At 36.5% G+C, this 12,500-nt stretch overlaps 1 protein-coding gene across 1 annotated transcript in view; it reads right to left on the bottom strand.

Moving 5' to 3' along the window:
• The window catches only part of PARG (poly(ADP-ribose) glycohydrolase), a 58,794-nt gene that overhangs the window by 13,050 nt on the left and 33,244 nt on the right, over positions 1-12,500 (bottom strand). The window contains exons 10-13 of the mRNA XM_084210745.1: positions 7,681-7,760; positions 5,217-5,277; positions 4,482-4,557; positions 2,124-2,271 (exon numbers count right to left, since the gene is read on the bottom strand). Coding sequence (XP_084066871.1) covers positions 2,124-2,271; positions 4,482-4,557; positions 5,217-5,277; positions 7,681-7,760 — 365 coding nt within the window. The remainder of the gene's footprint in view (positions 1-2,123; positions 2,272-4,481; positions 4,558-5,216; positions 5,278-7,680; positions 7,761-12,500) is intronic.

Below are 12,500 nucleotides of genomic sequence, written 5' to 3'. Positions count from 1 at the left end.
ATTGATAGATCTGTAAATTTAAAGCAAACAAGGAACACAGCTTCATCTGCTCTTAACACTGCCTGAGGATGTGAGAGCTCAAACAGGAGGTAAAAAAAGAAAGAAAGAAAAAATCCGAATGAAAACCACTCACACTTATTCACAGCTCTACCAGAAATGCAGCTGTAGGAATCTCTGGTGATGCTGCTGACATTTCTGTAGGTCTGTCTGTGTTGAAGAACTCGACTGTTTGCATGACCATTTTCATAGTCATTACAGCAGTGATCTTAACCAGATACTGTAAAATCACAACAAATTTAATTTATCTCCCAATTTCTTGGGCTCCACTGCAAATTTAAGCTACAGAGTTATACCCATTAGGCCGCTGAGTCAAGATGCATCACAAAGAATGTAATTTATCAAGAGGATCGTGACACAGAAGAGACTTGGCTAAGAACCAAGGTGGAAAAGCTCCAGGGATTAAATAAAAATGATGGAATGGATATTTCCATTAGAGAAGAACTCCATATCCCAAATACTAATTGCAAAACACTGGAAGATAAAATATCAAGAAAGATAAAACATTGCTGCAGTGAAAAAACATTGTCACCTTTACTTGTCCATGCCAAATCACCATTTTTTGCAGGGGAATGGAAGGTCTTTCAAAACACTAATTTAGTGTTTCCCCCTAATCAGTTATTACCCAGACTGATAGCTGTGCTCTGTTTTTCCCCTTCCCAAAAAAGCCTCTCCCAGAGGACAGGGCTTAAAATATGTTAATATAGTATCACATCCAAAATACAGAACAGAATCTCTGATGGCCAAGAATTTATTTTCTGACTCCTTTTTTTTAAATGTAATCACAAAAGCCAATTTATCAGAAACTTTTCACAGAAAAGGCATTAATTCTGGCAGAGTGGAAAAACAAAATAAAACACTGTCTTAAAAAGATTGCCAAGCATAAGACTGAAAACAAAAGATACTCTGCCCAGTACAATCAATAACTCAGGACAGAGTAAGACCTGCAAGATTTAAGCTCAAATTTCTACTGTGTATGCATGTGAGAGAAAGAAGTGCTATTGATGGATTTTTCCAAGGAATGTGTTCTAATACCTACAGAAACTCTTGACTTTTGAGACAGCTCAGGTAAATAAACTCAACATTTTTGCTACAGCAGACTGAAAAATATAAACATAGTCTATTATAATATTTACCCAGAGAATCTCTCTGGGTAAATATATTTTTTCTTTATAGTTGGTCGTTAGTGTAAATAAAGTCATATTATAGCATCATTTTATTTCTTCAGTCATGAAAAATGCTCATTCATGTATAGAACTGAGACATGCAGCATGACCTGGGCTGCTCCACTTCTTAACAGTGACATTTGGTTTTTGATGCTGTTTTAATCCAGTGGGCAATAAAACAATCCAAGCTCTAGGACAGAGTGAGAAGCAAAAGAAAAAACCCTTTCAGCTAAGCTCTGGACAGACAGGACATCTCCACACACAACCCCTCAGCAACATACTGGAAAAACAGGTTATTTTTGATGTAATTAGGAACCCATAACTGATCTACAAGTAACATAAACACATGTGAAACTTACAAGATCAAAATCCTTCAGAGACAGTTCCCCTAGCTTTCTACCCTCTCCTAATGGATGCAGATTTTCTACTCTTCTTCCTCCCCTTTTAGGTAATCAGAAGGTAGCTCCTCTTCTCAAGAGTGTTCAATCCCACTGATCACATCAAATGTTACAAATTCAGGAGAGGAACAAAAACCCCACATCCTTTAACATAAGAGAAGCAATACCAGCTAATAGCTGGAAATTGTGGCTGTTATCTATATTGCCCATCAGCAATTCTTTAGCTCAAGACACCAAATCCTCAAACACATTTACAAAGGATAAAATAAATTCTTCTGCTTGCTGTCACTTATTTTTTCTCCTTTCACAAAACATGCATGGAACAGCGTCCCTTGTGGCGTTAGCTGGGATGAAGTAGGAGGCTCTTTGTCAAATGATGAACTTTTTTTCCCTTATTTTTTTTAATTCTTACAGCATTTAAACACACTAAACTTCAACTTGAAATGTATTTTGTATATATAAAACCAGAATTTGACGTGAAACATTTTCTGCAAAGACTAACCTGTGATGATAAGACATTCATTGTGATCCAAGACTTCAGTGATGAGCCTTGATACAATCAGTTCTGGATTGATTAAAAACCGAATTTCTTCTTGTACTAGTCCTGCCCCGGTCACACCACCTCCAACAAAACGGTTTGCAAAATCAACCTACCAAAAATGCATTCAGGAGGGTTATGAAAGTATAAGTTTTAAAAAAAATCCTTTAATTACCAAATTTAATAAAATCCTGTACAAATTTCAATTATTGTGTTGAAATCTGCTTCTATCACTTAAAACTGCAAGCAGAGAAACTGATTATCATGATCATGCCTGTCTCTTTTTTTCCATTCAACTTCTCAGAAAACTTACAACAAATGAGACATTACACAGCAAAAGAAATTTTGCATCTCAAATGCTCCAAATCCAAGTTGTGTGGGTTTCCCTTAAAGAAGCACATATTTCAGAATAAAACACATTTCAGTAAATGTGACAGATAAAACAGCATTCTTTTTAGGGCCATTGAAACATCATTAGTTTGTCCTTTGGAAAGCATTCTGCCCCAACTGTCCACACAGAAGTGTAAATCTTTAGATTAGCACTGCTCCTGTAATAGTTCTGTATCCAAAAAACCATCTAACAAATTCTTCTTGAAATGTACTAACAATCTGTTATGAATTGTCCTTGAAATGCACTTGAACAAGGAAAATACTTTTGACTCTAAAGGTTTCTGCTTGAAATAGAGAAGCTCTGGACTATTTTTTGCTGCAATAGTACATATTTTGCAAATTACATTTTCATACAGACAACAGTTTTAAAAGGAGTTTGTTTATTCAATAAAGTAATTACTATTCTCTCAAATTAACTGCCCATATAAATTTATAATTTTAAAAAGTTATTTAATCTTCCAAATACTATTAGCTTCTTACTGATTGTTACTTAAGTAGCTGATGAGAGCACAGGTACAGGAGGGGGACAGAAGTTGCTGGGGTGACATGAACACCTGTGTAGATTACAAACTGACCCACGAGGCAGAGTCCAAAGCACACCAAGAGCCAGCCACTACAGCAGCATGTGTTCCTCTAGTCTATCCTGGAAATACCAACACATTTCAGTTGTTTAAGATTTGCTAAACTTGACTCTGATAAAAAAAGTTACATGAAAACCACTGAGATGTACAGCGTACCAGGGCCCCAGAGCACTGTAACTGCGCTGGGCAGCCTCCCCTGGGGCCCAGCCTTGTCCCACACAAACACCCACCCTGTCCTGAACCTCACCTGAGACACATCACCTGTGGGCCCAGGCCCAGCCCTGCTGATGCCCACGTGCTCACCAGACATCTCTCACTGTCCCTGGTGCCCTGACTCCCCACCTTGCCTTTGTATTATGGCCACAGCCAGTCAGCAAGGGCTGTGATTGTCACCATCCCTGCCCACTGAGGCTGGGGTCACTGTGGACTCCTGCACTGTCCTGCCTTGGTCATCCTGCTCCCTGCTGGAGTGACTGCTCCTCATCTGAGCAGAGCATTTGTTTGATAAGATTTGAAATAGCCAAGAGCAAAAATATCACATCCTAAGCAATGCTCCCTTATACAGAGTACAACACTAGAAAAATTATCATTATTGACCAATTGATGAGTTCTTCATAATTTCAGCACACATTTGAAGGCTCCAGTTTCATAAAGGTATGAGACATTTTAAAGTCTGAGCAACAAACACTGCAGAAAAAAATTCTCTTTGTCTCCTTCCTCCTCTTTCAATGCAGTACTTGTCCCTGGCTAAAAAAGTTCTAATTTTTACTTTTTTTTTTGTAAAAAAATTCTAGAAGGCAGATCTTTTTTCTTCTTAAAGAAAAGCAGAAATCAAACAACTAATTTGAAAACTCAAATGTGTTCCTTCCTATAGATATGGACAGGACATCCTCCTTATGAATTTCTTTTGCTGACTGCCTCCCAGACTGAAACAGTGGTGCTGGCAGCAGCAAGAAAGTCTCCTGGATCACTGACCCGGTCGCTGTCTGGGGCACAAGAATAATTTTTTAAAAATAAACTGAAACCCTTGACAAGTCATCAAGATCGCAGCCTGAATCTTTTGTCTTGTCAATCTTTGATCCTGGCTTGAACCAGAAGACCTGAAGCTGTCCAGGACTTGTGATTTTCTGTCAGCCCTTTCTGTAACAGGTACTTGTGCTACCTAGATGAGCTGGGGAACATTGACAGTGCTAAGACTGCCCATGGAATTAATTTTGATAGGTTTTTTTTATGCTGCATAACATCTTGTCATTTAAGTCAATTGAGGATAAACAAGTAACTTTGTTAAGCTGGCAGACCATGAAAGTATGACAAAAACATGAAATCCACATGAATTGTTATGTGCACTTACCTGTAGCATACCTTGTCCATTGCTTTCGATGGTGCCTTCATAGGTAACATGCAATCTAGATAGTTTTTTCTGAGATCTACCATTGAGGAAAAATATTGTACAGAAAGGATCATTTCAGAACCCCCACAAAAAACCATTCATTTTAAAACAAAACACCCAAACCCCAGCTGCTTACACACCTTAAACATAACGTGGTTAAAAAAATTTAAAGAAAAATCAAAAAAACAACTGATGAATTAAAAAAAAGTTTGCCTTGCAGAAACAATGTGGAAAAACTTAACATAGTCATTTGCTCAGTTTCTCCATTTTTTACCATAAAATTCCTATCTACACATCTGAAGTTTTAAGTTTTCCTTGCTCCCCAGCAATGATGCTTAAATACTTGTGCTCATGCTGATCATCACCCATAGTTCATTTCATTACCTGTCATTTCTTAAATCATGAAATGATTGGTAATATAATCCCTCTCTTCCCCCCCACAACAGCATCAAAGATATGTTACTGATTTAAAACTTCAACTAACACGTGTTTGCTTTACAGACAAGCACATGGGAAAACCCAGGACACAAACTACTTGTGGCAATTCAGCCACTGCCCTCTGTATTTCTTTCTGCAACAATCCATAGCAAAGATTGTTTTCTGTAGTACTTCTTGACCTGAATCAACTCCAAATGAATGACACTCAGTTACTGTGGACTTAAGAAACTTCTTACATGAACAGGATGTTTGACTTACCTCTCCCAATCTGGAAACTCCTGGAGACACTGCCTTGTGAACGTCACCAATCCCGTAGGTTCTACAGGCAAACCAACCCCAAAGGAAAATGTATTAAGTGTGGGACCTTGGCCTTAGATTATCTTAACTGGTAATCTTTGAAAACTACAAACAGCATCCTTGGTCGATACCAAGAGCTTAACTTTCCTCAAAGAGTGACTCTGATTTTTCCCCTGACAGCCTATGCTCTAACTGAACACAGGTAACATGAATACCAAAATATTACTTCTCTTCCCACTTTGCAGTTTAAGTATTTTAGTTTTTCCAGATCTAGGAAAAACTATTTCTTAAGTAATTTTCACTTAACACTCAACACTACAAGAAAGATCTAGTAGTTGAAGTAAATTGTGCTGCTTTAGAGAAAAAGAGATTGCGAGCTTTTAAAATCAACAACTGTGCAGTGCCAGAGAATATTCAACCTGTGGAGGGAGGAAACAGCAGCTCATATTTCCAAGAAAGTCCAACTATGTCAATAAGCATGCAGTGTTAGCAGATTCCAAATCAGGCAGTTTTTAACCCTGCCAGGATGTAAGTGAAATTCACTGTATTCCAACTGAGAAAAGACTCCTGCCCTTGAGTGAAAAAGAGGAGCTGTTGCTCATTGCAGGAAGGAATGCAGTATCATCTTTTCTCCTTATTTCACTCAAAAAAGTTCAGTTTTGCAACAGAAGAAAAATATCAAACTTTTATTAGGTGATATCATCTTAATAAAATCTTCAATTAAGACTTATTTCTCTGCTACAGTAAATCTACTGTGATTTATGAAAACATTGAGAACACTACGTAAAGCACAAATGCATCCTTTAAAAAAAGCCTTAAGTAGTTCTATGCTTTACTTTAACATTAAGGTTAAAAAAAAGGTTACTTTCTCTGAAAAAAGTGCATAGCTTTCAAGCATAATAATCCAGTGCTCTTTCACAAGGGAATTCTGGTATCAGTTGTGGTATTCTGCAAATCTAGCATTCACCTTTTGAGCACAAAGTCTTCAGTTTGTAGTGTTCTTTTAGAGAACTCAATTATTATTGACAAAAAAAAGAGCTACAAAATTATTACAGTAACTTATAGAGATAAGTTACTTCAGCCTCAATAATTACTGGGACAAAAAAAAAAATAATTAGAAATGGGGTATTTTAGGTATTTTGAAGGTACAATAGGAATTTTTAATTCAAGAAAAGAGCATTCAAGAATCTCATTAAATATTAATTATATTGTTAGGAAATCTAATATGGTTGTTTCATAAAGCATGTTCCCATCAGATTTCATATTCTCAGGGGCTCAGGGACAGCTGCATCAATTTAGGATTTGGTTTGCACAAAAACATTATAACTCAGGTATTAAAAAAAGCTGGTACACTGTATCTCTTCACAGTCCCACACATAGATCACAAGTTACTTTTTACCTCAGAGATTTAGTTCTATTGATATTGCTTAAAGTCTGACAGCTGAAATAGGATATAGCTGCATTTATTTTGTGGTGAATTAAGAAGATGAAGATGGTCTGGACCAAGTAAGGGGCTTTTATATTTAATAGCTTAAATCTTTCTTTTAAAACAAGCCCTTCTGAGAAAGTATGAAGTTAATAGTAAAATGCTGACATGTAAACAAAAAGTTCTTTAAAAAAAAGCTATTGTAAGGGTATTGCTGCAGATCTGATGTATGCTACTACAGAAAAATCTTTCTCCCCAAAAATGCAATATATAAGCTATGGTAGTTATAACAAAAATAGATCTGCTTTTGAAAGCTTATGCAAATGTTCAAATCTGTGGTAATAACAGATCTGACTATGCATTAAATTCTCCAAGAGTAGGAGCTATCTCATGTCCTGCTATAATTTATTTGAACTGGGCAAACCTAAAAACAGCTTTGCTTTGGAATCATAGAAGGGAAAAACCCGAAATATCAACACAAGTAGGGGAAAATCCCTCAGATCTCCAAACATTATAGTCAAAAGACTAAATATGCATTCTGCAGGAAAAGTGAAGCTTGACTCAGAATCTTTAAGCCTGTGATTTTAATGGCTCTAATGGTGCCAAGTTCCCTCTACATCCTCCCTTTGATGTGGTGATGGAAGTGGCTGCATATATTACTAGCATTATATATATATATTTAGATCTACACATCTACACAATGATATACACACACACACACACATATATATAAATATATTTCTGTATTTCACACACACCCCATATATATTTATATATATTTATCAGAAAAAATATAACAGAATGAGTTCTGGGCAAATAATTTGCTTGCATGCATCATACACATGTATGTATGTGCCATTAGTATGAAAATCAGTGTACTTTGCAAGCTGTCTTCTGTTAAATACTTCCATCATGGCTGTATAGCCACTTCTAAATTGAATGGGATTAAATTTTTCATCTATCTGCTTTGCAGGTCAAAAAAAAGAATAAAGGATATACTTTTTTCTGTGACTCTTCTAAAATAGCAGAAAAGGGTCTTAAGTTTCTCAGGCTTTCTTGGTGACCTCCCTTCAAACAACCTGAAAAACAGGAAATAAAAACAAACAATTAGATTTCAGGGACACAGTGCAGAGCTATTAGTGCTACTTACTAATTGCAATTTGATTTTTTGTAATTATTATGCACACATTTCATTAGCTTTGCATTTAAGTACTGTCCTGTAGAACAAACACTCTAGACAGCCCCTCTGTAATTCAAGATTTTAGGACTAATGAGTTTATTGACTTGCTATATTTCTGATGAAGAAGCCAAGTGAATGCTTCTCTCACTTGCACCAATTTTCTAATACCAAGAAATGTCATTTCAATATGAACATTTTGGAAAGCTACTGGTTTTATTTGCAACAAATTGAAATGTTTAACAGGTCATTAAGTGACCAAGGGGTGAAAACATATATGTTGAGTACTCCGAGATACAAACGTCCCCCTCCTTTCAGCTCAGTGAGTTGCTCAGAAGAATTAATGCAACCTTGTTGCTTTCAAGAGCTGCACTGCACCAGCAGCATTTCTAAAAAGAACCTTCCCCCAACAGAAATGGCTCCATCCACTGGGCTGTTACAGCCATTCTAACAGACATTTGTAAAAAACCTAAGCATTAAAACGAAGGATCCTTTTTTTAGCCATTAAGTGAATGGATTCTTTTAAGGTTAGCTGAAATACTTTTACTGCATCATCTGTCTTCCAGCAACTTGAACATGCATTACTTAATTTCACTTCCAGCAGAGTGACAAGGCATTGTTATTGGCAACGCATAATGGAATTTATCTGGAAGGAAGAAGAGCAGTGACTTCAGAAATAATACCCTTTGAATAGGAAGTTTACTAAAAGATGTCTGATCCACTGAAAGGCCTGAGGATATAAGATTCCCCCCAAATAAATAGTCTAAGTAAAGCAATGACACAACATTATTCATTTGTTTCTGTGTAGTGGAATGACAATCTGCCTTTAAAACCAGAATGCTGAGAGGTGAATTAAACTAGATTCAGCAAGGAAGTGAACTAGGTTTTTTTCAGCGTTTAAAAATCCTTATGATGCATACAGGCTGAAGAGATCAATTGCATGCAAAATCTACATTAAGTCACAGAGGCTAATTTTATTAGCACTTTATTCTTTGAACAGTGAATCAGAACTTTAGGAAGGTAAACTCCAGACTTTTATAGCCTATTCTAACATGGGCCTATATGCAAGTTCTATCACGGCCTTGAGCTTGCACAGGTAAAAGGGGGTTTATAAAAGGAATCAATGTGTGCATGTATGTGCAGGTGTTGTCTAAATTACCCCCAACCTCTTATCTGGAAGTCTCAATTCATATGAAGCCTTTAAATTGGTTCATTTGGTTCATCTGTCAGCCTGATCATGCCTTTACTAATTTTTTTGCCTCTTCACATCAAAGTGACATCTTGCTTACATTGCAAACTCTCAGGAGAGAGTTCTTCATGTCACAAAGGCTGTATGTGATCCAGCATTAACAGCAGGCTGGGCAGGAAAGGTGCAGAACTATGCCTGAAGTAAGTCAGATCACTAAAACCAGTTGTATTTGTGAATGCAACATGAAAAGCAAGTGATATTTACATGATTCAAAAATGGCCTTGTCCTACCCCATTAACTTAAATGTAACTTGCCATCACATGGCAAAGTTACAAACATTTTAACCTTGAACTTTATTTCCGAAATAATCAATTGGGTAAAATAATGAAAATTTTCTTTTTGAAGCAAATACTGTAAAGGATAGAGCTATATGAAGGCATCACTAAGATATTAAATAAAATTATTCTTCAAGTGCTGCAACACAGATCCTACTAAAAATCCACCCAAAATCTAAGTGGAAACCACATAATTTCCTGACAGAACCACCTAGGGCCAAAACCCATTAATTTCAATTAAAGCACTCATCCAGATGAAGTGCACTGTAAATCAAACACAAAGCACTGCAAGTCCACTTTCAGGTGAAGTAATTAAAATCTTAGTGGCAACTGCATATGTAAGCTTTGTACAGGATGTTCTCACTGCCATGCAGTAACTTCAATTTATCAGCGACAGGAGCTGAGAAAGCCTCCAGGACTGATCATCAAATTCATCTCTGGCTCTCCAGCCATGCCAGGGGAGTAGCAATGTTAATCAAACAGAAAAACTCTCCAGAGATACATTCAGGTATTCAAGGCCAGAGATTTTAAAACATAAGAAAGTAGATGCGTGAACTTTGTGTTTATGACTTTGTAGATTGTTAAAGTTATTGTGGCTAAATGAAAAATCTTTCCTAGCAAATATTCAGACATTTAATTGTTCTGAAGAGAAATACAATACATGAGAAATAAAATACTAAAAATAGTAAGAACTACTATTGAATGAATACAAACTGAAGTAAGCATATATTAAAGTGTGCTTACTTCACTTAGGAACTGTCAGTAAGCATACAGTAAAGCTACAAGGCAACAGTTCATACCATTTCGACAATTATTACAAAAACATGTACGAGCATTTTCCAAAAAATTCCAGGGTGGAAAAAGAAGCATTTTAAAAGTGCAATCAAGATTCTGGTTTTTGCAGTCTTGACTGTCAACTCAGAATTGTCATATTTGCAACCAACATTTCCACCTTCTAAAGCTGGAGTCAAAAGCTCCAAAGAACCTACTCCCAACTCCATCCTTGATGAGGCAAGTGGACTTTAAACATGCAAAGAACTTCAAAGGGTGCATTGAAATTAACACATGAGACAAATTATTTACGAACATTAAGAGCTTCACAAAAGTGACCTTGGCTTGCATGGAGTTTCCTGGGGAGAATTTGAATCAGCTTAAGTAAACAGTTCCCAAATACACTGTTTCTGATTAAGATAAAATTAAAATACAGTATTTACCTGTAAAATTTAATTTCCAAAATTGCTCCCCTGATGTTACTCTCAGAACTGGCTCCAGCAGGAGCCATTACAATCACGTGATTTAATCTCCCAGTTCAATAATTTCCTAATGATATTTCCATACCCAGGCTGGGCTTCCTTTGAATGTTTCTCTTCAAAGAGAATAATCATGTCTTTACATTGAAGTTGGAACCTATTGTAAGACCCAGAAAGGTGTACACACTGTAACAATACGCAAAAATTTGCAGTATGGATCATACTTGAAATAATAATTCCCATTCACGAATCCATGGCATTCCATGGGTACTCTCTGCAGAAGTGTGGATACGCAATTTTGTATTTGTGACCCCTACAATTAACCATGTGTATTCCTCCACTACCCACAGGCACTAAAAAGTGTCTTTGTCTTTACTACTGGACTTAAAGAAACTTTAAGTTGTTTGCTTATTGTGTTGTTTCTTATATTTTATTGTGATCTCACTAAAGATAACAGAACATCTGGACAAGTACAAAACATTTAACTAAAACCTGGTCTTCTCCTACAAATAGAAGTCAAAGAAGGACTTACACAGAAGTCATATGGGTAGATTAATTTCACCCAGTAAAGGGACTAAGCAGGGGGAAGGATGGACAGTTAAGGCAGAAATAAAAATACAGGATAGATGTTTCCTTCCACCTCAAGAAAACAGTTAATCACTAAACAGTTTTAGTCTAAGGCACTGGATGACAAAATGCTTGAAAAAAGAGAAAAAAAACCATTTCTTTTTCTATGTTGCTCCACTTCAAGCTTATGCTTACCTGATGGATATATACATGTAGGGGTGGAAATAACATACTTGAGAAGTATGTTACTGTCAGACTTTATTGCCCTCCATATGATTGACGGCTATTTTGATTAAGTGGCTGAGCATCCTCAATAGGAACCTCTGAAATTTCAGGATGATACACAGCACCCTAAAGGAAAAACTAATATAGTGTTGAATGGTCCAATAACCTCATCATTTAGGACTGCATTAGTTGCACTGGGGAGCACATAAGAAGCATCTCTTCCATCTTTCTCCTGCAATTCCCAACCTCTTGGAATAAAAAAAGTGGAGTTCCAGCAACAAACAAGAAATACAAAACTCTCTTTTTCAAAACTAGTATGATACTTCTAATGAAGTATTTTTTGAGCTTTGACTTCTGATACTAAGCACAGCTTATCAAATCCTTTTCAAAAGGATTTTCTCTCAGTATGATTTGACATTTTTTATTCAATTGTGCCCAAGGCAACCTTAGTCACATCCACATTAAGGACTGCCTATAGATATTAGTGCATCAAAGGTCAAGCAAAGCTGTGTGCATTAATGTACACAGAGAGAGAGAGGTCCACCATGTAAGATTTGGAATGTGTCTAAAATTATGTGTGCTTATCACATTACTGCATGGGACAGACAACAATTTCATTCTCTAAATATATGAAAGCAAACCTGTTTACCATATAGGAATAAATGAAATTACATTAATTACCCATATCCTTTGCCTCAAGTGTTTTCTGAGAATGCTGTGTTGTTGATTATTTATTGGGTGGGGTTCCTTCCATACAGAAAGATATATCTGCCTTTCAAAATGGAGTTTTAAATCTCTAAAGCCTCACTTCAGTGAATAAGATAGGAGATAGGACCAGTCAAGGACTTTTCATGAAGAATGGAGCTGCAACAAGTGTTTCATTGCTATAATTTATCCTTCTCTTCCCAACAGAAACAAACTACACTATATTTTGGGAACAGCAATACCCCAGAGACTCACTCTGGTCTCCAAAGTACCCAGGGAGTGTGCAAGACAATCCACTAGGCTGAAGGAAGAATATATTTTTGTCCCATTCATTAAATTAAAAAAAAAAAAATTGAAGTAGTGGTTATTTC

The sequence above is a fragment of the Fringilla coelebs genome (genome assembly GCF_963513975.1).
Source record: "Fringilla coelebs genome assembly, chromosome: 8".
Taxonomy (NCBI): Eukaryota; Metazoa; Chordata; class Aves; order Passeriformes; family Fringillidae; genus Fringilla; species Fringilla coelebs.
This window is presented reverse-complemented; position numbering and strand designations above follow the sequence as displayed.